The sequence below is a fragment of the Peromyscus californicus genome, unplaced genomic scaffold (genome assembly GCF_007827085.1).
Source record: "Peromyscus californicus insignis strain IS unplaced genomic scaffold, ASM782708v3 Scaffold_20__1_contigs__length_68692818, whole genome shotgun sequence".
Classification (NCBI taxonomy): Eukaryota; Metazoa; Chordata; class Mammalia; order Rodentia; family Cricetidae; genus Peromyscus; species Peromyscus californicus.
The window spans coordinates 39,138,230-39,165,693 of NW_026294503.1; the positions used below are offsets into that span (position 1 = coordinate 39,138,230).

The window sequence follows — 27,464 nt, forward strand, 5'->3', positions numbered from 1 at the left end:
TCTGTAATTGGGGAAAGGTGATGACTGCCTAACACCGTGAATGTACTAACAACCATGGCATCCACCTTGTTTTCTGAGGCAGGGTCTCTCCCTGGCCTGGAGCTCATCGATTAGGCTAGGTTGGCTGGACCCAGCATCTGCCTCTCCCAGTCTTCCAAGTGCTAGGAAACCGAACACAGGCCGCCACACTTCTCACTGGATGCCTGAAATTGAACTCAGGTCTTGTTGCTTGTGTGGCAAGCACTTTCCAGATTGAACCATCTTCCAGGCCATCATCACCACCACCATCATCATCACCACCATCATCACCATCATCATCACCATCATCAACAGCATCTTGCTGTCTTGGACAGCATCATGGAATAGGTTGATTTGAAGCTTATTGTATAGCCCAGGTTTGCCTCACACTCATGAAAATCCTCCTGTCTCAGCTTCCCAACTGCTGAGATTACAGATGCTCATCACTGTGCCTGGCACACCATACCTGGAGGGAGGCTATCCACTCTCAAATGGTTAGTATGAGTCAGGTGTGGTGGTGCACGCCTGGAATCCCAGCACTTGTGAGCTGGAGGGAGGAGGGATTCAAGGTCAGCCTCAGCTACATAGGGAGCTTCAGGATAGCCTGTGCTAGCAAGACTTGCCTCAAACAAACAAAAATAATAAAATGTGGTGGCGAATTTCACGTTACCGGATTTTATCGGAAAGGAGACAATGAAAACAGCCTTGCCTAGGAGCTCTCTGAACATGTCTTCTGGGGTTTGTGAAGGGACTGAGGTGCCCTTGGCTTTGCCTAGTGCTTGTGATAGGCCTCAGATAACAAAGGTTTGGTGCTCGGAACTGGGGTGCTGGATCAAGGCTGCTGCTCTCCTGCCTGAGGAGCTCGGAGTGAACATAGTGGGGGTCCTGGAACCATGAGGGGGACCTGTTCTTTGCCCTTCTGGCCAGGGCAGGTACTTGCTTCAGTATGTCTGCCCTGTGGGTCCCCAGAGTCTAGCCATGACAAGAACAGCTAGGGCTCTTGTCCCTAGCTCCTGGTCCCCAAGGGCCAACAATGTTGCCTCTACAAGTCTTTGCCTGGCTTTGCCCTGGATCCTCGGCAGAGTCTGGCTGACAAGTGAGTGGTCCAGCCACAGTGATACCAAATAGAGCAAAAGTCCCAGCTTACCCTGAGAGCCGTTCTAGGGGCACCAGTTCCTTTCTGCTCTGTGGTCCTGGGCTGGGAGCCCCCTCAGTGCATGGCTCCCTATCTGCCTCAAACCTGGTGTTGGTGACTCCAACCCTCTCCTGCTGGGACCCATAGGAGAGAGGGCAGCCCAGAGGATGTGTTTCACCAAGTGCCCGAAGGTCCCTCCCAGCAAACCCAGCCTGCACTTGGTCCCCAGCTACTGGGAGGAATTTCCCTTTAATCCTGGGACCCGGGAAGGTGTGTATGTAGGCCACATAGGCTCTCTGGGTCCAGTATGCTCAGTGTTCACGTCCACCTCCCAGGACTTGCTGAATCACCTACTCTTTCTATGTGTGTGGGAAGTTGGCCCTACCGGCTTGGGTAGGGTGACCAGGCAGTGGCGGGGACACCAGTGAGCCATGGCTGGTGTCTTCTTGCTGGGTGTCAAATGTGGGGTATAAGTGACCTAGTCTGATGTTGCTGCAGTGGGCCTCTATGTCATTCCACCATACTGAAGTCGGTGTCAGACACACTCTGGAACGCCTATTGGCTGTCTCTCCCCTGAGGTTTCCATGTCCAGAATGGGGTCTGAGAAGTCCTGCAGGGAAGAAGTAACTTAGGCTGTTTCCTGAAGAACCCAGGAGGAGTACCAACCTGAGTGTGGGTCCTCAGCCCTAGGTGGGCACCTGGCCCAGAGTCAAAGCTCCAGGGACTCAGCTCCCAGGGCTCTGGGAAAGGGGATGGGGGTGTTTCTTAGATCCTGGACACTGAAGGCATCTCCATCAGGGGCAGGCGTCTAGAGCATCCATCTCACAGATGAGCAGACAGAGCACAGAGAGGTAGAGGATGCCACTCAGTGTCACACAGTTCACACAAGGGATAGGTAGCAGGGAACCTGCAGAGGTCCAAACTGGCGATTTCTCTGTGAGGAGTTGGTTCTGCAGCCAGAAGTCCGAGGCTAGGCAAGGGTGTGAGGCAGCCTTCAGAGTTAAGTCCCCTCATCTGCAACCCCAGGGAGCTTGCTTGCTTTGAACTTGAGCTAAATGCTGTAAGGTGGGGCTAGAGGATGAGTGTCAAGTCCTTCTGAGTTGCCTCAGTTTCCCCAAGTGTCATATGATGTCACAGGGGCTGGCCAGGCTACAGGGAGGGAAAGTATTTGGGGGATAAGTAGGGCCCAGCAGAGGCTGTACATTCAGGGGCCAGCACTGGCTCTGCCAGGGTGTGGCCTCCAGGAGTGTGGCTTGTGTGTGGGTAGTTGGGCGATGCTTGTACCTGGTGGCACCAGTCTCCTGTTGTGAGCTCAGATTCACAGCAGCTGGGGACAACCAGCAGCGCCCCATGATGTGGTTGCTTCATTGTCTCAGGGAGGAGCCCTGCTGCCTTGACACCCATGTGTCATAGGCTTGGCCTGCGTGGTGGCCTGTGAAGCCAGGGGGCGAATGTGAGACCAACAAACTGATGTTCTGAGGTCTTGTGGACAGGGAGGCCTGAGGGAGTGAGGCCCCCCCCCCCACTCTCTTGACTCGTCAAGGATCTGCGGTGACCAGGTCTTTTCCACCTGTGTCCTGGGGCTCTTGCTTAGCTGGGCCTCTGCTGTCCCTTACACACTCACCCTTTGGGGGTGTCAGGGCCATATCTTACCACCAGGCTAGCCCAGAAATAGCCGTGACCTCCGTGGCCAGCCTGGCAATGCTGGAGCCCGGAGGCCTACGTGCGCCAGGCCAAGTCGTCTTACCGTGAAGGCCAGCTATTTTGGACATGGCCTCTTGAGGCCAGGTCAGAGCTCTTTCCCGCGGCTCCTTGGGCCCCCTTTGACGTGCATCCCAGGGCCTTGGCATGCAGCCCTGGCTCCCGACGTGATCTCCAGCACCACCCGCCCCCTCCTGCCCGTCTGGCCCCAGAGCCCTGGGCTCTGGGTGAGACTGAGGAGGAATCCCATGAAGCAGATTCTGGGTGAGGGATGGACTGACTGAGCCTGCCATGCATTAGTGGGCTTGGCTACTCTAAGGAGAAAACGTATAGGAAGTGGTACTTTAGGCTGGCTCTGTGTGTGCCTGTTTCTTCATCCAGAAAATGGGGTGATGAGTGCCTTCCAGGACTCTTCTGAGATTGGTTTTGGTGTGGTATATATGACTACCACACAGAGAGGCGTTGGGTTTCTCTCATCTTATGGTCTGGATAATGGGCCCAGAGAGGAGCCAGCATGGGGTGGATAGAGCTGAGCTGGTCACTGGTTAATGCGGCTTTGAACCATGAACCACTCAGACCCTTGAGTTCCCACTGGGCTGCAGTCTCTTACTCTGTGGCCTGGGTGTACATATTTGTTGCCTGCCAGGGACTTCTGCTGTGCTTCCTGTAGCAGTGACCTTAGACTTCACCCTGTCATCCTGGAGGGCCACAGCTTCCTGGGTAGCCCACTGATGGGTCCTGCTTTAAAAGGCCAGGCTAGCTTAGCTTCCTGCTTCCCAGGTGGCTGCGTGGAGGCGGAGGTGGAGATTGGATCCCTACCCAAGAGCAAAATTCTGCATCTGTCGGTGGGGATGCTGAACGGGTGAGAAGCTGTTTTCAGTGTTGGGGTTAGACATGAGGGAAGGGCCACATGGCCAGCTGGCTGCTGGCTGTATGCTGATGGTCCTGGGATTTTTGAGCCCCGGAGGAGGGTCCCAAGAAGGAGCTGTAGCTTGTTCCTTGTGGAGAGGGGCTGAGGCCTGTGGCTTGACACCTTGCAGGCAGGTAACTTCTGCAGCATTGGGGCACCTTGCACCTACCTGTATCATGCCCCTTTTCGCCGCTGTGACAACTTTACAAAGTATAGGTTTGTGTCTCACTTGGAGGTAGGCTCGATTCCACAGTCATCCTGGACGTGCAGGTGGTCTCAGTGCCTGGTGGGCATCAGGCAGTGGCTGTTTTGAACACTTAGTGTGGGCCTCCGTGTCTGCTTGGGACCTCTGACTCCCATAGATGGGATTTATCTGGTAGCCAACAAGACTAAAAAGAGATATTCTTGGGCCAGGGACCCACTCAGCTCTTGTCCCCAGCTAGGTGTTGTGCCTGTTGAAATCCACTGCACTTGGGCTGGAGAGATGGCTCAGTGATTAAGAGCATTGGCTGCTCTTCCCGAGGACCTGGGTTCAGTTCCCAGCACCCACATGGCAGCTCACACCTGTTTATAACTCCAGTTCCAGGGGACCTGACACCCTCACACAGACATATTTGTAGGCAAAACACCAATGCACATAAAATAAAAATAAACATTGAAAAAAATTAAAAAATAATCCACTGGATGGTACCTTGTGTTCTTGGTGGGGGCTTTTTGTGAGAGTGGGGCTGTTAGCACCATCCCTCAGGGACTGTTAGCACCAAGTGAGTCCAAGAAAGTCTGTGCCCTTTGGGATGCTGTGCCCACTCATTGGCACTAGTCTTTGGAGGCCTTGCAGCTTGTGTGGCACTATGCCAGGAGTTGGCACCAGCCTGGATGATTCCAAGGAGGGAAATGCCAAGACTGAAGAAGTGATTCTTATGCTGAGGCTGTGGTGGGCCTTCAAGCCTGGCTCCTCCCACTGGGATCCTGGACCTGCAGAATTCCTGTCTCAGTACCCGGTACCCCAGAATCACAGGCTTATGGCAGCCAGCGTCCCATTAGAAGAACCCTGGACTGCCCCGATAGGGCCGTGTTGGGGTTCCAGGGCTGCAGAACTGGGTTGGGTTCCCACCTGCCCTCACAGCCTGTCCCACGTGTGAATGCAGGTAATCCTCATGCATGAGTGGACTGGGAATCTGTGTGTATAGATGGCACAGTGGACCCCTCTGAGTCCGGTGTTCCATGCAGAACTGAGCCAGGCTGCCCCAGGGAGAGGTACAAGCCTTCAGTGGGCTCCACCAGTGGACCTGGACTGCAGCAAAGGTGACCTTATATCTTGGTGTGAGGCTCCTGGCCCTGTGGGGGCAGGCAGGGTGGAAGACAGGCTGTTGGCTGACTGTAGGAGAATGTGGTAGGCTCCGCACACCCCTGGAGACTGGTGGGTCCAGCTACTGCAGGATCCGGGGTTCATTCTCTTGGCACAGGCATCTGGTTGATCATCACTTCTCCCCCCAGAACATGCCTGTGCATGTCCCGTGTGTACAGGTCCTTGAGTGTGCACATCCCTGCGTGGAGGCATGTGTGTATATACCTGTATGTACATGTGTCTGTGTATGCAGGCGTGTGGTACATCCCCGCATGGAACATGTCTCTGTGTGTGCATGTCCATTTGTGGAAGTGTGTGTACCGCTTTCCTTACATTACCATGGTTGGGACAGCATCCCGGTTGGGGAGGGGCAAGTGCCTGGTCTTGAGAGGCAGGAGCAGCCCCTCCCTTGTTTATGGAGTTCCCACTTCCTGAGGAATGAATGGGGACTGGGGGTTAGCGCTGAGCAGGAGGGAGCATGGATGAGCTCCTGGGCTGGTCTTGGGTAGGCTGGGTGTACAGGCCTGATCCACTTTCCCCTCCCACTTCCTACTAGAGGAAGTGTGGACCCCAGGAGGAACTGATGGGACATAGGGCCCAAGGCCAAACCTAGGCTGCTGCCTGCTGGGGATATCTGCCCAGTGGTTTGGGTATGGGGCTGCTCACTTGGAGGGTAAACTGAGACTCTATTTCTGGCCTGCACCAGGCAGGCCAACCTACCTCATTGGGCCATGATGACCTGCCATCTACCCTCCCATGCCTCTGCTATCACAGGTCCCCAGAGGACTGCCTGCGCCTCCCTCCCCTCCCCCGCTCAGCAGGGAGAACTGTGCCAGGCTGTGATCCTGGACTCTATGTCCCTACCCTGTTTGGGCTTCCCCTGAGCTGAATCTTAGTGCTGCCATATCAGGGCTCCTGCCTCCACCCCTGACATGCCTGGAGGCGATGAGATAAAGCTAGCTGCCAGTGAAGGGTAAGCTCTGAGGACCCAGGTGGTGAGTGTTACTAGCCCTGAGTGGGGTGGGTCCTTGGTGGAGGCCAGCTGGGTAGAAGAGCAGACCCCAGAGGGACTTCCTTGGGCAAGTGGGGGAAGGGTGTCACCCTTGTGGCCAGGGTGGCATCTTCTTCCTGCAGGACCCAAGTTCTGCCTTCCTCCCAGCCCTCTGTCTATTGTGGGGTACCTGGCCCTTCCCACTGTGGTACCCACTGTGGCTTCAGTGTAGACTGATCCCTGTGTCTCCTGTTACTTGCATGCCAGCCACACCATCAGAAAGTGGGTCAGGACCATGGTAGGTGGCGATGTGGTAGCATAGCCCTGGTGATGCACAGCCTTGGGCACCCTCCCGAACCTGCAGCACAGAAGAACCAGTGAGGTCCAGAGCCTTCCCCACCCCACCCCAGTCAGCCATGGCCTCTGTCTGACTGTATGGCTGTGGGTCCTCTGTCAGTAGCAGATGTTACCCTTAATTCCCACTACTGACATGTGATAGCCTGGCTTGTCATCTGTTATCATTTGGGGCCTTAAGGGCCTTGTGAGGTTCTGAAGAGTCACTTCTTCTCATGCTGGTCATAGCTATGTACAAAATGGTAGTCTCGGGGCTCCGAGGGGGTGGCTGGAGAGGCTCTGATGGGTGTCTGGAGGTGCCATGGGTAACTGGGGTGGAATGGGCTTCCTGCCATTTCTGTTGGTTGCCCAGTGGGCCCTGTGGGTGTGCAGCCTCTGAGTCTGTGCAGTTCACACACTGGGGGATGGGAAGCAAGCCTGGGCTAGGACAAGGCAAGCAGGATGCAGGGGAGCCCTGCTCCTTTTTGTCTGTCTGTCTGGAACCCTCAGCCTTGGATCTCAGGTGGGACTGGTGTGTAGATTGGGGGAAACACATGGGACAAACTGTGAACTGCCGGACAAGTAGACATGGGTGTCGGCTGCCGTAGGAGGATGTGGTTGGCCCCGACCCTGGGAACCGAGTCTGCCAGAACGCTGCCTTCCCAATTCCTCCTTTTTATGGTGACTTTGTCCAGCCCATGTTTTCCTGTGCTGTAACTCCCTGCCTAGTGTCTCATGCTTTCTGCAACCCCCATCCCTGTGATTGCTGGAAGTCAATTATGGCATTTGCTTCTCCATAACCCAGGGCAACCATGGGGCCTGGGGCCCAGAAGTGCTTGGAACACTGAGAGTGATTGGTGGCTTCCTGAAGACTGAGGCCCTGGCCCTGGGGGTGTCTGAGGCATTCTGGGGGAGGGAACAGGGTACCCTCCCCTTCATCCTTCCACTGAAGGCCAGTAAGTTTTGTGGGCTCTTGGAGTTGTGGGAGGTGTGTGAGCTGTGGCAGGTGGGAGCCACCGTTTGATCTGGCAGTTTAAGTCAAATTTTTGAGGACAGCTGTGGTGGCTTGTTTGGCAGATGAGCTAATATGTGCTGTAGGTGAGACACCCAGCTGCCCTTCCAGATGGACACAAATGTCTATTACCAACATTCTTTCTTTTTTTTTTTTCGAGACAGGGTTTCTCTGTGTAGCTTTGTGCCTTTCCTGGGACTCACTTGGTAGCCCAGGCTGGCCTCGAACTCACAGAGATCCGCCTGCCTCTGCCTCCCGAGTGCTGGGATTAAAGGTGTGCGCCACCACCGCCCGGCATCCAACATTCTTTCTTGTGGAGGAGTCCCTGATGGAGTAGGGACACTGGGAGGTCCCTTAAGTCTTCTCGGTGGTCAGGGGCAGAAACCATGGCTGTTGTCCTTTGGTGCAGCTGGGTTTCCAGGCAGTACTGAGCTGGGAGTGCTGGGATGTTGTGAGGTAGGGGCCAGATGACCAAGTTGAGGGCGTGTGTCCTTGGGGGACATCCAGGTCCAAGTGGTCCTCTGCTTCCTGGATGTCGGGAGAAGTGGGAGAGGAGGCAGGACTGTGCTCTGGGCGTGGGTGCAGCCTGGAGCTTGCTGGTTTCTGGTGATCCTGGAAGGTTGCTGTCTTCATCCTGCTTTATAGTTCAGGAAACTGAGTCACCGAGTTCCTGCTAGGGGTTACTCTGTCAGAGAGTAACCTGATGACAGGCACAGGAAGAAAAGAGCCAGGAGCCATGGCTCCAGGGCAGGGGGTGGGGGGGGGGAGGGGGAGCATTGGTGGGAAGAACTACAGAGGGGAAGGTTGGGCGAGCTGGTCCAGAGTGCTTCAGCTGTGAGTAGACAGCCCTAGGAAAGCACCACCCCACTCTGTATGTGGCAGCCTGGGAAACTGAGGCACCCTGAGTCGGTAGTGATGCCTGGCAGCTCAACTGTTCTCTCCCCATCTTTCCTGTCTCCATCCCGCTCAGCCCTATGACTGGCACCAGGGTGCTCAGCATGCTTGTCACACTGATTGAGTGAGTGAATGAATGAATGAATGAATGAATGAATGAATACCCAGTTCCCCTGGCTCCTGGGAAAGAGTCCCAGGGTCTATATTAGTGTAAGGGAGGTCACAGACTAAAAAGGCAGAAAGACATGTGGCTCACATGGGCTGAGCTCTTGGGAAGTGGTGGGGAGGAAAGGGGTCCCCGGTCAGCCATGACTGTCTGAGGTACCTCCTGGGAGGCAGGTCCACTTGGATGCCCTCAGAGAACACAGAGCTGAGGGTGGACCGTGGGGGGCCGTTGGTCCCAAGTTTTGAGACCTCCGGTGCCTGGTGGACCTCATGCATGATTACCTGGGCTCAGGTAATCAGGTAATTACTGTGTGCTGCCGGCCCTCAGAAGTGACAGTTACAGGCCTTCGTCTGCAGTGGTGCAGGCAGGCAGAGCTGGTCCCTTTCAATAGGAGGGTGCCCGCGGAGGGAGCCTGGGCCGGCAGATCTCCACCATGCCCTACAGGGCACTGTTTAGGCTGAGCCTTGGAGGGGACAGCAGGTGCCTGCCTGCTGGAAACCCGGGTCTGCTTCCTCACAGCTGTTTCCAGGTCACAGCCCAAGGGCTCCATGACAGACAGGGTGCTGGCACCACCTTAGAAGGTGGCTTCCCTCTCTGGCAGTGTGTCCATTTATAGAGTTGGCCTTAGGCTCATCGAGGGCTAGCACTGGCATCAGGGCGGATGGTCAATGGAGCCACCAAGAGCGTGTCCATCTCCCTCTTGGCTCTCCTCCTCTGGGAACCCTCCCCTCCAGAGCGATTGCCACTTGAGACTCTCCTGTGGTCCCCATCCTGTGCATAGTTTCAAGTAGTCTTTGAGGGACTAAGTTGGGGAACTCCCCCCCGCCCCCCAAAGGGGCAGCTGACATGGTGGCTGCCTCTGGGAAGGCATGCAGCTGCCATTAGGTGGCATGGGTGTCCTCTCCTTAAGGTTCCCCCAGACCTCGAGGGCTGAAGTCTCGTGGTAGGTTCTGGACGGTTCCCCAATCTGGACCTCTGCCTAGAACGCTGGGTCATTTGTTCCTTCCATAAACAAGTAGGAGCTTCTTGGTGCCAGGCCTGGGTGGGAGGTGGGGTGGGGTGGGGAGAGTGGAGCTGAGTGCTAAGTCCCTTCTCCCATTAGAGAAGCCTTCCCTGGGGCTGGGCACATGGCCAAGGGGGGGTGGGTGGCATGGGGTTAGGGTGAATGTTTTGTGCGGGATTGCACCCTTAGAGCTGTGGGGCACAGGGACGCAAGAGCTTTTGGATGACTTCCTAGGGACTGGTGTGGGTGGAGCTTGCTAGGGTCTCTCCTCCTGGCCCCAGAGATGGGTGTTCTGGGAGGGCTCCAAGAAGGCTCTGGATGTGGTATATATAGACTTCTCCGAAAGGCTTGGGGCCCTGCCAGCTGTAGCAGGTGCCCCCAGGCCTAGCTAGAGTCCCCAGCTAGTGTGTGTGGGGCACTTGGGGCCCCGTTTGCGGTCCTAGCTGGTGTAGTATCTCAGAAATTCCGGGCCTGATACCAGGCCCTTTCCAGACGTGGACACTGTGGTGGGCCACCAGAGGTGGTTTGTCTGTGACTTCTTTCTCCCAGCTACTCGGGGATGGGACCCGTAGGACGTCTGCAGGTGTGCAAATCCCTAGGCATGGTCCAGCTTCCTGGCTGGGTGACTCGGGCAGTTTACTCAATTCCTCTGAGCTTGCTGGATGCTGGTGCCTTGTGGTGGGGTACAGGATCTGTGGTCAGAGTGGGAGCCGGTGGGACAGCTGAGATCATGATGAGACTGGGAGCCGGAATCAGGGCAGTGACTCTGCTGGGTCTATTAGCATGTATTTTCTGGGGATCTCATGTGGCTGCCTGGCTTTCTGGGGTTAGCCCGGATGGGGCTCCAGTGGGACCTTCCAGCCTGGACACTATTAGCCCTACTTACCTGGGCCAGGCAAGAGTGAGGTTTGGCAGGCTCTGCTGTGCCAGGCTGGCTAATGAGACTGCTCTCTGGTAGTATGGGGTGGGGCATGCCCTCTCTTGGCTCAGGTCCAGCCTACCAAGGCCCATTCCTTTCCCTAGCATCAGCTACTGATTGCAAGGCTAGGCCTCTGTCTGGGAGCCAAGCTCGGGGCTGGGTTCCCAGCAAGGCAAGGCCTCTAGGGATTCCGAGAACTGGAGCTCAACAAACCGGGCTCCAGAAGGCTCCCAGGGCCATGCAGTCACTGGGGCAGGTGTGGACTGACATCTGTCTCCATTCTTGGGCGAAAGAGCACAGGGTTCCTGCCGGGGATGCCCCAGGACAAAAGCAGGACTCTGTTCTGTCGGTGGAGGCAGTGGAGCCTAGGAAAAGATTCTGCTGGGGGGAGTGCCCCGGTAGGCTGCAGGAGAGCTGAGTGGGTGGGTGTCAGTTGCCTTGGAGATAGATGAGCCAGTGTAGAGTCTGCTGTGTGCCTAGGTTCAGTGCCTCAGTTTCCTCAGCTGTAGGCCGGCGGGACGGTGCGGGGTGGGGTGGCTTTTAAGGTGAAGTGAGGACTAGTGGTCCCGGGCACACAGTAGCTGCTCAGTAAATGCCTGCGAGGCTGGAGAGCTGGGAGGGGTCCTCCGGGCCGGTGGCTCTTCTGCAGAGGGAAGTCCTTGCCTAGCAGGATGCAGAGAGGGGAAGGCAGGCTGGTCCGCGGTGGTCCTCCCCCTTCCTCCTTCCTCTTCCTCTGCTGGCCGCGCCTTTGTTTGCCCCGGCCGGCGCTCTATCTTTAGGCAGCAGGTGCGGGAGCCGCTGCGAGTCGGGTCGCCCGCCGGTCACCGCCCCCCACGTGACGCCGGGGCGCTATAAATAGCTGGGCCGCCGGGCGCCCAGCATCCGCCCGGAGCCGGCGCCGCTGCGGAGGGCGCGCGCGCGGGTCCCGGCCCGGCCGGCCGGCGCATGGAGGCAGCCGCACTCCTGTGGGCGCGGGTGAGCCGGGCTGCGGGCGGCGGGGACCCGGCCTCGAGGACACTCCCGGACCCTACCCCTACCGGGATGGGCCCTACATGGGATGGCGGCTCCCTTGGCGGGCTGGGTGGGAAGCCCCGCTGAGGTCCGGGAGCTGTGCACCCTCACCTCACCCCACCACGGGTGCTTGGGGTCCCCAGCCCATCCACGAGCAACCTTACCTGTCCTGACAGCGCAAAGCTCTGAACTGCGACCCCTGACTCCGCGAGTGTCACACAGGGTCCCCTTTAGGTCCCTTCTGAAGCCAGATGCACTCTCACCCCATCACTCGAGGGTGGGGCCTCTGCGAACCTCTCTGTGTCTTCTTTTTTTTCCCTGGGGTTCAAGTGTTCCCGATCATTAGACACTGTGTTGAGAAAACCCGCGTTGCTGGACGGTGGGGGCTGGCCAGTGTCCAGAGAAGGGCCTTCCACGCCCCTCTGGCCCATGTCCTCATCTGGCCAAAAGGGATAAATATTGATCTTGAAAAACATGCCGGTTCTGGGAGCAGCAGAGTGCTTAGCTTAGGGTACTGTTAGAGGAGGCTGGGTGGGATAGAGGAGGGCCAGTCAGAGGAAGGCCCAGGCCTTAGTAAGGTCCACAAGCATGAGGAGTGGTAAGGATGTGGTGGCTTGCCTGAGTGCCTGGACTCACAATGGTGAAGCAAGGTGAGCTCTGCCTTCTGCTTTCATTCAGAGCTGCTGGGTTAGGGGCATATAGGTGGCTGGTGGGCCCACGAGCCTTGGGTCAGACCTGCTAGGATTTGGCAGGGCAGAGATCTGGTGGAAGCCCCCTCCTTGTTCTCTGAGCTTCTCAATCCAATAGAAGTGATGTGTCAAGGGAGGGGCCCCTTTTTTTGGGGGGGGGGCAGCCACCATGTGGTTGAGCCTGGGTGGAGGTGACTGAGGCAGGCTGTGGGCATGCTTCTTTGCCCTCACTTGGGGGGTGTGGCCCAGTGGACTGTGCAGGGCATTGTAAGATGCAGTCTAGCCTGGAGATAACCTACACCTGGACCCCTGGCCTCCAACCCCTCAGGCCTGGGGTGAGCATTATAGGTGGTTCAGGCTTCCTTTGCCCAGGTGGCCAGTCCGTAACTATGGGTAGCAGAACTAGAGGGTGGCTGTGACTCTTAGGGTTTTACAGCCCCTCCGCCATACTGCAGCTGATAGGTGCAGTCAGCCCCACAGGAGCCTGCCCGTGTTCTCTGGCTTCCTGGGGGCCTTCTCTCTTCTTCTGTCCACACAAGGGCATTGCAGCGTGCACACATGGGATGCCCCTCCCAGGAGGCCCAGGTGTTTGTGTCATAGCATGAGGCTCTCCTTGCTTATACTCGGGCTCGTCGTGGCTCTGCATGCATAGGGCTTGAGGACCTGGCCAGCCAAAGCCGGCACAGGACTCCTGTTTTTGCTCCTCTCCACCTCCCACAAGGTGCCCCTCCATCTTAGCCCTGTCCAAATGATGGCAAGGACTAGTTGAGAGCCGTGGCACTGACCTGGAGTGGAGTGCTGAGCTGTTGCTAGGTGTTGAAGGCGGTGAGTGAGGACCCTGTGCTGCCGGGCACAGCTGAGCCTTGGACAGTGGGGACTGCCCACAGCTTGAGGCAGGAGGTCCAGGGTCCTAGGCTGGGCCCTTCCTGCAGCCAGGCTGAGCATCCCAGGCCCTGGTTTGCCTGGTGGGCAGCTGGAGAAGTGGGTGCTGGGGCAGAGGTAAGAGGTATGGGCAGAATTCTTCCAGGTGGGGGTCCAGGAGGGGCCTTCATGTGGACAGAAGAATGCTGGGTGGGGTATGGGGCTGAGTCCAGGGGCCCAGGCTCAACTAACCACTGGGTCGTAGTCTAAGGGACTGTAAGGGCCATCTTGTTCAGTCCCTCCCTGTGTAGGTGGGAACTGGGTCCAGAGAGGCCGGTGATGTGTCCAGGGTCTCCCAGGTCCTCCTGAGGGGGGTGGCGGTGGGGCTAACTGCTCTTTTGATCTCTTGCAGCTAGTAGATTTGGAGAGGGGGAGATGGCATGGAAGGGCTGAGGCTGATGTCCTTCAGTAGTGTCCTTCCCCAGGTCCCTGTCACGGTGTGACCCCCTTCCCGGCCACCTACGCTGTCATTTCTTTGGCATGGGCCTGGCTGCTGGCCTCTTGGACTGTGGTCTCTCGCAGGGCAGAATATCTTGTTTACCTCTAGTGCCTGGCAAGTCCCAGAAAGTGGTGGCTGTGGGTGGAGATTGCAGAGAGCCCAAGGGGTAGTAATTGAGGCCACTCACCCCCTGTGCCTCTGGCAGTACCCATTGTCCCTGAGATCTGCCCTTGCAGAACGATCTGAGCTTGTTACCTTGTGCTGTGGCTCGCAGTCCCAAGAGAAGGACCACGCTGTCTTCATGGGCTGTGAGATGGGGGACCAGGCTTGGTGGCTTGGCTTCTGTTGCTGTGGGTGCACTCTTGTTTTGAGTTTTTCATTGCTCCTGGGGTGAACCCTGATACCCTCTTTACGCTGTCTTGGTGGCTGTGTGTGGCTCTCCTGTCACCCCAGGGGCCTAGGGCAGCCCTGGCAGGAACTCTCTGTCCTTCAGTGTTTTCACACGGAGACTCTGAGGACCAACGAGGACCTCCCATTTCTTTCTCCCCTCCCGTAGACTGTGCCTTCTGAAGACCAGTGTGCGATTGATGGAGGAACTCCAGGAAGGCAGCTCTAACTACTGCCGTTCCCAACATCGTGGGTGCTGCTGCTGAGGAGGCCCGTGCCTCTCTGGCCCTCACCATTGCCCTTGCCTCCCAATGGCCTCTGCTGCCAGGCCAGAGGCCAGCACTGCTGCCTGAGCCCGCTGCCCCTCTCCAGGACTTGCCGTTCCCTGATGGGGTAACGTGACAGACGCCCCGGATCAGAGGCTGCCTGCCCACCACGTCCCAGGGCCGCCAGAGTTGGTTGAGTTCAAGTTCATTTTCCCTTTGGGTCCTGAGTGCTGGGGCCCAGCTCTGAGCGAAGGGGACTCTCCTCCATCCACCCATGCAGGGACGGTGTCCCCAGCGACGGCCCCATAGAGGACAGTGTTCCGCAGCCAGAGTCACCAACTTGAAGTTCTCTTTGCCCAGTGTTTTTGGTGGTTGTTATTTTTATTTTTGCTTCTTTGTAACTACTACACTCTGAGAGACAGGACTTTGGAGCTGTCCATCTTACTGGGGGAGGGGAGGGGTTGTTTCTTTTCTTTTTCTTTTTTAGAATTGGGTTTTCTTTTGGAATTATCGACTACCAGGCAGCTTTCCTCTTCTTCTCCCAAGTATTTGCACAATATTTGTGCGGAGGGGTGTGGGGAAGAGGTTTTAAAGAAGTCTTTTCTTTCTTTCTTTTTTTTTTTTGGACAAGCACGGGGATCTCACTGGACTTGGTGTGGGGGGCTGGGGGACCCCCCGTGCAGCCCTTGCTGGCTGGTCCTCTCTGGGTCCCCGGAGGAGGCATGGCCCGCATGAACCGGCCCGCGCCTGTGGAGGTGAGCTACCGGAACATGCGCTTCCTTATCACGCACAACCCCAGCAATGCCACCCTGAGCACTTTCATCGAGGTGAGTGGGCTGCCAGGGCTGGGTGGGTGTCCTGGGCGGCTCGGGTTGTGATGGGTGCTGGTGATCAGCTGGGTTTTCTGGAGGTCTGGCTGTGTTCAGGCTTGTGGGCACTGGGCATTGCCTAAGCTGTGGTTGTCCGGACTCTGGGTGACCTTGGTCTCTGCAGAAACGGAGCAAGAAAGAGGCTCATGAGACAAGGGCTGATGGGGAAATGGCCTGGGGACAGGCAGATGGAAGATGGGCTGGAGGGGCTACTGCATGGCTAGTCCATTCCACAAGCTCAAGCCCCAGGAAGTCTTGGGGACAGGAAAGAGACTGCTGTAGCTGCGAGGTGACATGTGGGGAGTCTACAGATGTCTGTTGTCGTAGCCACCCTGACTTCACCCCCAGATGTGACCAGGTGTTTTTTCACATAGAGGAATAGAGGTGGAGGCTGTCAGCATGGCCTCCCTAGGGACCCTCTGCAGGGCTCCTTACTGCAGACCTGGAATAGCTTGCAGAGCCTGCAGCTGAGTGCTGGGCAGTTTGTGGAACAGACTTTCGTGGCTTTAGATTCTCAGTCCTCTCCTCTGTGGCATGAGCTAAGCCCCATAGGCTTCTGGGTATCAAAACAGGAAAGGATGCATAGAGGAAGGCAAAGAACACCCTATGTCAGGGACCCTGGACCCTGGACACATAGCTAGATGCTATGCCGGGGGAAGACGGCCCCTCTCACCGTTGCGAACCTTGAGATAACGGCAGGGTCTGATGTGGGACTAGAAAGAAAAGCACTGTGAGTGACCAGGACAAGGGCTCAGTGTGTGATGAGGATGAAGGCTTAGTGACCAGAATGAAAGATAAACGTCTGGGTGTGAGTGAGGAGGATCAGGGCCCAGTGCATGACCAGGATGAGGGCTCAGTTTGTGACCAGGACGAGGGCTTACTGTCCCAAATCAAGGCTCAGCGTGTGACTAGGGTCAGGGATCGGAGTGTAAGCAGGATGGGGGCTCACGGTGTGAGTAGGGTTGGGACTGAGTCCTGAGCCGAGAGGTAGCTTTCTCCTCGATGGACTCTGCAGCGTCCCCGTGGTCTCTGAGGTGGACACTCCCTCATTCTTCTTGCACTCTCAGAATAGTAGGGTCCTGGCCTTGCTGTGTCTGGTGTCCCCATCACATGGCCAGCGAGACCCAGTCGTTCCTCACCACTCCCAAAATATCTACTGGGAGCAGGTAGGTGGGGGTTGGCCCTGCTTGTGGCTGTGGGTATAAATACCCCATGTTGGCTGTGAGCTGAGTGAACTTTCCTCTGAAGGATGGGGCTTTCCCCAGTGGTGTTGGGTGCCACCCTGCTGCCTCTGTCTCCAACCCCTGAGTGAGGTCTGCTTGCTGGAGACTCCAAAGGGCCTTTGTGGAGCCCACTCATGCAGCCCAGGAATGGAGGGCAGTGCAGATGTAAGGAGGCTGTCTGAGGCCTGGGCCACCCTTCTGGAGTGGCTTTATCTGGAGAGCAAGGACTTGCTGCTGGGACCCTTTGTCCTGGGTGCTGCAGCAGCGTGAATGTCAGGACAGGGCTGAGATCACAGTGGTTGAGCTGTGCGTTTTAGTGAACACAGATGGGCTCCTTAGCTTCTCCAGGTAGGACAGGGGCAGGTGGCCCGGAAGCACCAGCAGAGAGGCCACCCTGCCTGCCACTCCACATCCGAGCCCTCCCGCTGGTTTATGAAGTGTGCTTGTCTCAGGGGAGGGAGCTTGAGGGGACACAGTTCTGCTTAGGAGCTCCAGAGGGGCAGGCCTTTGGGGACTCGGCATGGTGCAGAGCTCCAGGCTGAGGCCAGCTCTTGGATTCTGAACCACTCCGTCTCTCTCTCTTTCTACCCCAGGACCTGAAGAAGTATGGGGCTACCACCGTGGTGCGTGTGTGTGAAGTGACCTATGACAAGACCCCTCTGGAGAAGGACGGCATCACTGTTGTGGTGAGGGGCATGTGGCTCTGGGCACCGTGACTGCCCAAAGCGATGTCTGGAGTGTAGATTTGGGGCTCTTCGCTGTGAGGCTGGGCCCTCTGCTGCGGCCCCCCCCCACTCCCCGCCAGATGCATCCTGGGCTATCTGTGCCTTGGGCTGGTGTGTGGGACAGGTGACCGTGAGAAAGTCGTCTCCACTGCACCTACCTTCCCAGACTAGCCCCCGAGGTCAGGTTGCACGTACTTGGTGCTCTTTTTTTTTTTTTTTTTTTTTTTATTTACTTATTTTTATTTTATGTGCATTGGTGTTTTTTGCCATGGGTGTTGGGTCCTCTGGAACTGGGATTACAGACAGTTGTGAGCTGCCGTGTGGGTGCTGGGACTTGAACCCTGATCCTCTGGAAGAGCAGTCAGTGCTCTTAACCACTGAGCCATCTCTCCAGCCCCAGACGCGGTGCTCTTGACCATAGCTTCCCAATACTTGGCTTGTCTGGTGTTGGGGCCTGTGGTTCCTATTAGGTGCTCTGTAGCCATTGGCAGCCTGTAGCCTGTGTGGTTCCTTTTTGGAGCAGTGAAGTCTTAGAGTCATACATTCTCTGAGACCACAGCTAGAAGTGGGAGGGCTCGGGGCTGGAGAGATGGCTCAGAGGTTAAGAGCACCGACTATTCTTCCAGAGGACCCGGGTTCAATTCCTAGCACCCGCGTGGTGGCTCACAACCATCTGTAATGAGATCTGGCACCCTCTTCTGTGTACATAATAAATAAATAAACCTTAAAAAAAAAAGAAAGAAGTGGGAGGGCTCACGTGGGGGAGTGGCATTCCCCTGATTGTGCTGCCTCCCTACCTGCTGGGTGTATTTGGCACTATGGACTGGGGCTTGAGCCCTGTCAACCCTGGCTGGAGAAGATGGAGACCCTCTTGTACAGATGCGGTGGGGCTCAGCAGGTGCCTGCCGGGCTCGCCGACGGCTCCCAGGGGCCTCTCTCTTCAGCCTCTCATCGCCTGCCATGTGGGAGCCTGTCTCCTGGCAGCAGTGGGTCCCAGGAGACCCTGTGCAGAGGCCGTGGGTAGGGATCCTAGCTGCTGTTTCCTTGCCTTCTTGACCCTGGGGGCTCAGCTAGGTGGAGGAGGGGCAGCCTTGCAGAACTGGTCATGGTGCTTGGAGGGCCAGAGCAGAGCCAGTTCCTTGGCACAAGGCCTCCCTTCCCAGTGCGGAGCCTGGATGAGCCCGGCGCGTGCAGCAGACCCTGACCGACTAGGCTGAGGCCCTGGTGTCCTGTGCTCAGCACCAGAGTGACCCTGGGTTACTCCGCTGTGAGGATCCTGTGTTGCTGGGGTCTCATATCCACTGCCTGGTAGTTTGTAGAAGGGAGGAGGAGGTTGGGGTTGCATGGGCCTGGGAGGACTCTTTCCGTTGACCCTTCCCTGCTGTGAGCCTCAAGGGCCTCCCATAGTGTGGGTGTTGAGGGGAGTGTGAGTATGAGACAGAGGCGCGTCAGCATCTCAGTACGAGGCTGCCCCAGCCGATCTCCCTTTCTCAGGAGAGACTTGGGACTCAGGACAGCCACATAAACTGGTGGCCTCCAGGAGCTGCCCTATTTGGAGACAGAGAGGTAGAGAGGTCTCAAGAGCCGCCCTCCATCAGCTAGCTCCTGCAGACCCATGCTGGTTCACCCTGGTACCAATGGGTCCAAATCTGGACCGATAGATAGGTCTCACCTCTGTCTTCTCCACACTGTGCCCTAGCATACCCTTGGCTGGAGCCTTCTCCATGCGGGGCCGGCTCCCCCCCACCCCCCACATAGAACTCTGAGGGACGGGAAGGAAAGCTAACATCCGTAGGGCAAGTCCTTAAGCGGATTCCTCTATAGGACTGGCCCTTTGATGACGGGGCGCCCCCTCCTGGCAAAGTGGTGGAGGACTGGCTGAGCCTGCTGAAGGCCAAATTCTACAATGACCCGGGCAGCTGCGTGGCTGTGCACTGTGTGGCCGGCTTGGGAAGGTGAGTGATGGTGGGTGGCGCTCGTGGCCCCATTGCTGTTGGGAGCTCAGCTTTGGCTTCTGTGGTCTGACTTTATTGTTTTGTGAGTTTGGATGTGGGCCAAATCCACTCGACCTTTCTAAGGCCCCAGGGTTCCCAGGCAAGTCCTTTCACAGCCTGGCAGGGAGGGCCTCCTGCTACGACCCAGTCACTGCACCTCATGCAGAAAAAGAGCTCCCACAAAGACATGCTGGTCACCCAGGCCTGACCTCTGTTTGAGGAGGAACAGCTGCCCGCACTAGATGGAAATGAGCCAGGCAGGGGAGCACCCCCGATGCCCCTATGGCAGGGGGGCTGGAGGGCAGGCTCAATAGCCGGTATGCTTATAGCTCTTTTTCTAGGAGCTTAGGCACAGAGAGGTTGTCTGCATCTCCCTAGGCTGCACAGGAGGGGCAGGAGGAGCCAGGCTAGAGAAGATGGTTGGGCTGTCTGGAGTCTGTATCTTCTGTGGGCAAGCTGAAGGAATCCGGGGGTGGGGTGGGGTCATCAGGCCCTCATGCGCCCGTCTTGGTCAGGTGGCCTGAGGCAGGGACGAGATGGGGTGTGGGGGTCTCAGATCCCCTCAGCTCTGCTTGTTCCCGCAGGGCTCCAGTGCTCGTGGCTCTTGCCCTTATCGAGAGCGGGATGAAGTATGAGGATGCTATCCAGTTCATCCGACAGTGAGTAGCCAGCGTGTGTGGGTGGCCCTTAGGGATCTCTGGTGGATCTTGGCAAGCTGAGTGGGGCTTAGGCTGTCACCATGGCCTCTCCTTGCCCCTCACCTCTCACTTCTGTAGCTGTTCCTTGTGAAGAATCCCCCCCCCCCACCCACTCCTCTGCCCTCCCTGGCTGCTCCCAAGTCATTACCTCCTCTTTGTGGTATGGTAGCCTTCCTCGAGGACCCCCATCTTTCTGATCTTTTGGGCAAGGACTGCACAGTGGATGTGGCGTGTGTGTGTGTGTGTGTGTGTGTGTGTGTGTGTGTGTGTGTGTGTGAGTGTGTGTGACATATCCGCTGTGGATATGTGGACACCTTTGTGCTGCCTGAAATAGGTACAGCCATCTCTTTCTCTCGGGGGCAGGCCCTGTATGGCTGTAGCAGGTGTCCTTAGGGGAGCCTGGGCTATGCAGACGGATGTGCGACCTAAAGACCTATGCCAAACACACACAGTTCTCTGTACCTTGGCACAGCACTGAGGTGGTGCTGGCTAGCTAGGGTGAGATGTAATCCCGGACCTTCACTAAGCCTCGGCCTCCCAGCCTCTCCCCCAGAGCCCCAGCTTAGCCTACATCCTGTGGGTCTATCCACTCCAGTCCCACTGGAGTATTACACAGGGCCTGGAGTTTCCTGGGGGAAAAAGCAAGGTGTCCAAGCCAGGCTTTATGACCCTCTGCCTGTTCCCGTCTGCAGGAAGCGCCGTGGGGCCATCAACAGTAAGCAGCTGACCTACCTGGAGAAGTACCGGCCTAAGCAGAGACTGCGGTTCAAAGACCCCCACACGCACAAGACCAGATGTTGTGTCATGTAGCTCAGGCCCTGGCCCTGTACACCCTTTACTCCTGTGCCTCGGGCACCTGTGTTGAAGGAGTCCATTGGCCGTGTGTGTTCCTGCTCTGTCCCTGTCTGTGCCCATGGCTGTCTTTCTGAGGCTGTCCCTGGACCTTCCACCAGTTCCGTCCAGCCCCTTTCACCCCCTGCCCAGGCCTCCACCTTGGCCCGTGGACGGCAGGTGGGTGTTTTTAACCACTGGGCCCAATGCCTGACCTGTTTTCGGCACCTTTGTGACCAGATCCTGGGCCTTCAGGTGCTCTGGACTCTCAAGGCAATAAATCAGGAGCTGTGGATGTGTGTGAGGAGTGGTGCGGAGCCCGGGGGAATGGGGTCTGGATCCTGGGAGGCCATGGTTCCCATCTCTGCTGCCCTATGTAGTGTTGCTGCTGTGTGCCTCCCTGGCACCCTCTGGTGGCCATGCCGTGCTCTGCACCCTGCCTCGTTTCTCCAAGTTCTTGACACATCACTTGGTTCCGTTGAGGGAGCTTGGACTGGTGACAGTTTGAGGGTTGGAAGGCCAGAAGGTGAGGCTGAGTCACCTCTGCAGGACGGAATGGGATCCACTTGGAACTTTCAGTGGGCTCCACTCCCCCATACCCATGCAACCTGTGAGATTTGGCCTCAGTGGCCGCTGGCCTAGGAAATGACCCCTACTGCCTAGAGGAGGAGGAGGAGGAAGAGGAGGAGGGGGAGGAGGAGGAGGAGGAGGAGGAGGAGGAGGAGGAGGAGGATAGGGCAGCAGAGTGGTGTGGGGTACATTAGATCTGAGAGTGTGGGAAGGCTGGGTACCTGTGTAGCACCTCGTCTCCCTGCTCACACGTTCTGAGCAGTGGCCTGGCTCTTCCCTTAGCTGAGGAAAGGGGACGAGGGGCAGGGCTGGCTGTCCACGTCCGTGTGGATGTGCCGTCTGTCCTATGGCACCGACTCCACGGATGGATGTGATCCTCAGGCCTTACAGGCCTGTCCCTCTGTGTCGTCTATAACAGACCCAGGGCACCTTCCTCCTGCACTTGGATCCTTCCCTCTTCAAGCTCCACATGTCTGCCCAGTGGCCTCCCACCCTACCTAGCTCGGGACTAGGTCCCAGAAACCAAAAGGGCCGGCTTTGCACCCCAGCCATCCCAGTAAGGCAGGCCTCGTGGCAAGGTGCAGCCTTTTGGGGGTGTTCCTTCCCCACACTCAGTAGTGGTGATCTTGTGTGTGCTGGAAACTCACTACCCCTGTGGTATATTTGCACAAAGTCGCTGTTTTTTTTTTGTTTTCTTTTCTTCAGTCTGCCCTCCAAGTTTTCAGCACAATGTCCTTTGCCCCAGGAGGCACATAGTCCGGGGGCTGGGAGAGATGGGCAAACGGGATCCACCCAGGTGAGGGCGTGCGGGGTCTACCTAACACAGACTCCGTAAGGCCTGGGGGATGTGGTATGGAGGCTTTTGGGTGGTAGGCACAGAGCCCAGGGCTGGAGGCCTAGGTAGAGGGTCCCTTGGGGGAGCTGGCCGATTGAATGGGTCCTGAGAGTAACAGGCCGTGACTCTGTTATTATCTGTTATGACCTAAGCTCTGTACCCACAGGGCCTGTCTGCCATTTCTTAAATAGAGGCTGAGTGGGGAGGGCTCTGCCTGAGAAGGGATTGGGGGATCCTCTCAGGGGGTCAGGCACCCACTTTTGGACTCTTGCAAATCTCGGGGGAGGGTTACAGCTGGGGCTAGATACCTGTCTGGAGCAGGCTGGCCCTGCTGGAGGAAGACCCTGGCCTGCAATAGAGAAGCCTGCTGGAATGCCCTTCACTTCCACCTGCTCCACATCCCCTGTAAGAGCTCTCAGCTGGGGACACTGGGGACTTTCCCCTTAGGCCCCACTCCCAGAGAATGGTCTGCTCAGCTGTGGGCACTATGGCCTGGGTTCAGGTCGTGTGGAGTTGATCCCATTCCTGAGCAGTTAGTTGCAGAGTCTATCACAGACCTTCCAGTTTTGTCTCTGCCCCGTCCCTCCTTGTCTGTCCCTGTCTGTGTCCCTGAGTCTTGTCATTATCTTGGAGGGCTTGGCTTGGCCACAGCAGAGGGTCCTCAGGTGGCGGGCAGGAAGCCGGCAGCCATTACACTTTTTTTTTGTGTCTTGAATCTAGGTTTTTCTTTCAAATGGAAAAATGCTACACAAGCAAGCTCTGTGGACAGGGTTGGGGCAGGGCTGTTCTGGGGGTAGAGATGGGGGAGGGTGGCTCGAAGTCACTTCTTGGATCTGGCTGACACCTTCCGAAGGAACTCCATCTGTCTGGTGGCAAATTCCCGGATGGCAGGTTCTGGGTCTTTTTTGAGATCTTTAAAAGCTTCAGGAGAGAAAGGACAAGTCAAAGGTGAGCCCATCCTGGAAGGGAGCCAACCTCCACCCCGACAACTCCAGTTCCATCTGGGCAGGAGGCTACGGGGGCCCTTTCCGTCCATTGGCTAGCATGGAGTGCCCCGGTGAGGTGGGGGTCCGCGAGGGAGGCCTGGGTCCTTGTCTTTGCCACCGCCTGAGGGAGGCATGCTGCCCGGAGCTGGGGGGTGTGGGCACAGGCCCAGGGTGTGGGCTGCTCACTGGAGAACAGCAGCTTGGTGTCCATGTCGTTCACCATCTGTGTCACGGCCTGGGGTTGGTAGCAGGTAGTGTACCCTGTGCAAGATGGAGAGCCATGGCTGCTGGATGGGGGCTGCTCTGGCCCAGCCTCCAGGAGCTTCCGGAAGCCCCTGACTCCTTAGCACCACACCCTCTCTCCCACCCCAACCTACTCCAACCCCCCTTCTCTCTGCGGTGGTGGGTGGGCAGGGTTAGTGAGGACTCTGAGCCTGGCCCATGCTGCTCACCTATAAACAGAGCTGCCCAGGTCTTGATGTGGCGGTGATGGCTGTGCAGGTAGTTGATGGCCTGGGACAAGTGGATGCTGAACTCCTTCTCGCTGTGGGTCATCTGGCCAGAGGAGAGCCCACCTGTCACTGCCAGGGACCCCAGGGACTATCGATTTCTACCCCTGCCAGCCTCACTTTCCTGGGAAGGAGAGTCCGTGGGGGTGGGGGGAGTGCAGCTATCTCAGGTCCCTACTGTTGACCCCTGACCCCTGGCCCCTCACCAGGCAGGTCCAGAGGAAGTGGCGGGCACTGAGGCCAGTCTCCCAGGCCAGTGTGCAGAACAGGGTGTGCCGCGGCTGCCAGCGGAGCAGTACGGCACAGCGGTAGAAAGCGAACTTGGCCTGCTGTGGAGACAGCCACAGGAAGGGTCACTCACTGCCCATGTGTGTCTGAGCCTGGGCTTTCCAGTCCCCCGAGACCACAGCTGCAGTGGGCACCTCAGCAGCCCGCTGTGCTGGTGTCGGCGAAGCTGCTCCAACCTAGGGTCTCAGTGCCCCGTGGAAGGTGGGTGGGTAGGTAGGTAGGTACTTAGCTCTGTCTGAGCTTGCTGGGGGAGTTGGCTGCTATCATCTCCTCCTCCTCAGATGATAGGGAGTCCAGAGAGTGGAGCATGGTAAGGAGGGCTCTGTCTGCGTATCGGTGGGTACACGGTGTGCCCGTGTCCCACCATGCTCTGCTGTAGGCAGTGGACCCACAGGTCGGGCTGGCCAGAGTGAATGTGGGGAGTACATGGGCAGGGACTGGGATCTGGAGGGCCCTGCAGATAGCCAGATCTTCTGCCACTGCCCTCTCTTCCACCCTCAGGCCACCCGCCCTGCCGGCCTTGGCCCTTGACCAAGATGAAAGGCTTGCGGGTGGGTACTGACTGTGACAACGGCTGGGCACTGGTCCTTCAGGTAGAGGAGCAGAGGTACCATGCTCTGGCACACCTGGGACCGCAAGCCACTCAGCTCTCTGTTGGTCATCGTCGCCACCAGGTCCCCAAACAGTGCCATGGCTGCTGCTCGAATATTGTCCCGCTCCTTCGAGGCAGAGACGCAGTGAGGTGCCAGAGCTCCCCAGCTTGGAACCCCTACGTCCTTGGACTTCCTCAGTCAGGCTCAGGGACCCAGGGTAAGGTTGTTCCTCCTCCCTTCGATTTAGAGGAGGGTCAGGCTTTCTCTAAGGCCAGGTCTCAGGTCATCCTCACACAGAATCACCACCCTGTCCTCTAGTGCCCACTGATACCCTGGCAGCCAGGACCATGAGGGCAGCTGGGTGACTTATTCCCCATTTCCTAGTGAAGGGGGCTGGAGGAGTCATTTTGGACACTGGGACCTGCCTGAGTGGTCTGTAGTAGGCCGGGGACACAAGAGGGGTTGGACAAGTGAGACTTGGCACTTCAGCCATGAGGAGGAGTGGAGCACTACCTGGTGGACACCTGGCCAGATCTGGTGCACCTGTGGGCTCACAGCTTGGCCCACAGGTTCGGTCCCCCCCCCCGCCTGTTTTTATGCTCACGTCATCAAAGAAGTAGCGGGCGTTGATTGCGATACTGAGACTCTGGGCGCCTGCGCCCTCTGTACCCAGGCGGTGCAGTATATCCGATACCAAGCCCATAATGCCTACAACCACTGCCTCGTTGTTCTGGAAGAAGCCATTGAGGAAGGCTGGCAGTTGACCTCTGAGCAGGGTTCCCTGTGGGGAAGGTAGTGGGTGGTGGGTGGAAGGCACAGGTTTGCCCCCCTCACTTGGCTTCACTTGGGGTACCCGACTTGAACCCTGCTGCTGCCTTGTCCCTGGGTCCCAGATCCTTATCACTCCCAGGCCTGGGACCACTCTTTTCCTTCCTCTGAGCCCCCCACCTGGGCTTCACTCCCATGTCTGGCTCCCTTCAGGTCAGGTGGGATCAGCCAGATAAGGAAAGGATGCTCAGGTTGCTGAGGTTTACTGAGGTGGGTCTTCAGAACTTCCATGTGGCAAGGGACCATTGTGGGCCGATTTTATGCCTTTGCTGTTTGTTTTTCCAGCCCATTCTGCCTGCCCCAATGGTTGGCTGTGTGTCCTGATCTCTAGATGGATGGTCAGAAAACAACAGCCTACTCCCACCTTGGGGCCTTTTTTTTTTTTTTTTTTTTTATCAGAGTGGCTTTCCTCCCGCCTTCCAAACAGATTTTAAGCCAACTTTGTCTCCTAAGCCCTGTTTGGTTTGAAATATTAAATTCACCTTCAAAGAGTTATTGGAGGGCAGTGCAGACCTGGGCACCTTGGATGGAGTCAGTGTGCTGGGGACCTGGGGTCTAGTCTGGTAGGATGGGGTTCTGATGGAGGAGCTAAGGGGGAAACCAGGCAGGTACAGCATGGTATGCCTGCTGAGTACTGAAGACCTTCTCACTAGAGTCTGGGAAGGGGTGTCTCAGGGCCGCAGCCCTTGCTCACTACAGGGTACCCGCAGTGAGAATGAGGTCAGGAGCCCTAGGGCCTGAGCTGCGGGCAGGGGGTGGGACAAGGGAAGGGCAGGTCCCCCCAAAGCAGCGACACAGTCTTTCTCACCATAAGCTGTCCGTATGGGATGTGGTTTGTGATGGCGGTTTGCGTAGGGGACTTAGTTGGGAATGGAGAATTGGGGGGCAAGGGGCACATGATTCTCAAGGGGTGCTCTCTCTGTGCCGGGTGAAGGGTGCTTTCTGCCTGGCTCTTCAGTGGGCCTCTGGGGTTGTGCAGGAAGGTCCGTCCCTTCTCAAGGTAAGGAGACATGTTCTTGGGGAACACGAGTGTCCTTGCCTAAAATACGTCCATTTTTTTTCAGACGAGGAAGCTGAGGCCCAGAGGGGGAGAAGTCAGTGTCCCAGGTGACAGAGCTAGGGTTCCAACCCACAGGACCTTGCCTGCCTCTGATGCGTGGGGCTACATGGCCCTCTGGCACTCACCTTCTCCGTGTGGAAGAGGATGTTTCCAAGGCCCTGCAGGCTGGCCACACGGATCTCAGAGCAGGTGTCCTGGAGGCTTTGAGCCAGGACAGTCAGGGCGGCCTGTTTAGAAAGCACCTCCAACAGGGCAGGGCTATAGAGGAACTGGGGGCATGAGAAAACAGTGACTCAGGCTTGGCGCCCTCTCCTGGGCAGCCTGTGTCTCTGTTGCGGGCTTTGGGGATAGGGTCTGTCCAGGGATTAGGGGAGGGTGGCTGTCCAGCATCCTCAGGGTACCAGGGTTGACAAGCATTTGAAACTTCTCAGTGGTCAAACCCTTCTACGTATGACTGGTGAAACTGAGGTCTAGAACAGTTATTTAGCCAACCCGGAGCCAACTTGCGCCTATGGAAGGTGCATGGGACATGTGGAAATAGGCCCCCAGGAACAGCAGCTCACAAATCCTTCCAGTGGAGTGGGAAGAGGCATAAGGTCCCCATTTCAGCTTAGAGACCTGGTAGCTGGTACCAGTTATGGAAAGTGACCCCTCCTTCAAGGCTCCACCTCTGCCAGAACCCACAGTGGTGAAGTGGCCACATCCCAGCCCTTGTCGAACCATTACCCTGTAGCTCAAGGTTCTCGGGTAGGAGTGGATGGGGACCCAGAGTTACATGTGAGCAGAGCAATGCCACATCGGAGTCTGATCTGTGGAGTCCATACCCAGGGCTCCTCAACTCTGCTTGGGTCATGTGGGCAGGGCAAGGTGAAGAGACAGGCCCCCCCAAGGCTATAGGCTGAAGGTCCTGAGAGGTGGAGGCCCCTGAAGACCTGGAAGAGGTCAGTCTGGGCAGCTGTCCCCACAGGGTGAGTCAGGTGGGCATACTGTCTTGTGTTAAGGAGGCTGGAGGGTGGGACATAGGCTACCTGGGGCCCACTGCCCCCTCCTTCCTCCCTGTCCTACCTCAATGAGGACCAAGATGGCTGTCTTCCTTTCTCGCTCCTGCTGGCTCTGCAGGCTAGGCAACAGGTAGCTGACAATGGCCTTGATCTCTTTGCAGTGATTCTGCACCATGGCCCTGGGGGCAGGGCCTGGTTTTGTGGTCACTGCCCAAGAATATACCTTCTACCACCTCCCAGGCTGGCCAGGCTGGGCAGCCAGGTACATCCCAATGTGATGGAGTAGGCATGTGTCTCTGTGTGTTCACCCA

General features: G+C 57.3%; 2 protein-coding genes across 4 annotated transcripts in view; one reads left to right on the top strand and one right to left on the bottom strand.

The window, feature by feature from the left end:
• Positions 1–20,776, top strand: part of Ptp4a3 (protein tyrosine phosphatase 4A3) — a 33,379-nt gene extending 12,603 nt beyond the window's left edge. For 2 of the 3 annotated variants that reach the window (XM_052747995.1, XM_052747997.1), the window contains exons 2-6: positions 14,047–14,970; positions 16,829–16,921; positions 18,785–18,915; positions 19,539–19,613; positions 20,345–20,776. In XM_052747995.1, coding sequence (XP_052603955.1) covers positions 14,866–14,970; positions 16,829–16,921; positions 18,785–18,915; positions 19,539–19,613; positions 20,345–20,462 — 522 coding nt within the window. In that variant the 5' untranslated portion in view covers positions 14,047–14,865 and the 3' untranslated portion in view covers positions 20,463–20,776. Of the gene's footprint in view, positions 1–11,281; positions 11,406–14,046; positions 14,971–16,828; positions 16,922–18,784; positions 18,916–19,538; positions 19,614–20,344 lie in introns of those variants that run through there. The other variant, XM_052747994.1, reaches the window with a different exon arrangement.
• A 465-nt stretch (positions 20,777–21,241) lies between these two features.
• LOC128116598 (maestro heat-like repeat family member 5) overlaps positions 21,242–27,464 on the bottom strand; it is an 80,851-nt gene continuing 74,628 nt past the window's right edge. Inside the window, exons 23-30 of the mRNA XM_052747998.1 lie at positions 27,218–27,332; positions 26,278–26,421; positions 24,869–25,045; positions 24,235–24,390; positions 23,590–23,712; positions 23,327–23,429; positions 23,061–23,135; positions 21,242–22,809 (exon numbers count right to left, since the gene is read on the bottom strand). Coding sequence (XP_052603958.1) covers positions 22,709–22,809; positions 23,061–23,135; positions 23,327–23,429; positions 23,590–23,712; positions 24,235–24,390; positions 24,869–25,045; positions 26,278–26,421; positions 27,218–27,332 — 994 coding nt within the window. The 3' untranslated portion in view covers positions 21,242–22,708. The remainder of the gene's footprint in view (positions 22,810–23,060; positions 23,136–23,326; positions 23,430–23,589; positions 23,713–24,234; positions 24,391–24,868; positions 25,046–26,277; positions 26,422–27,217; positions 27,333–27,464) is intronic.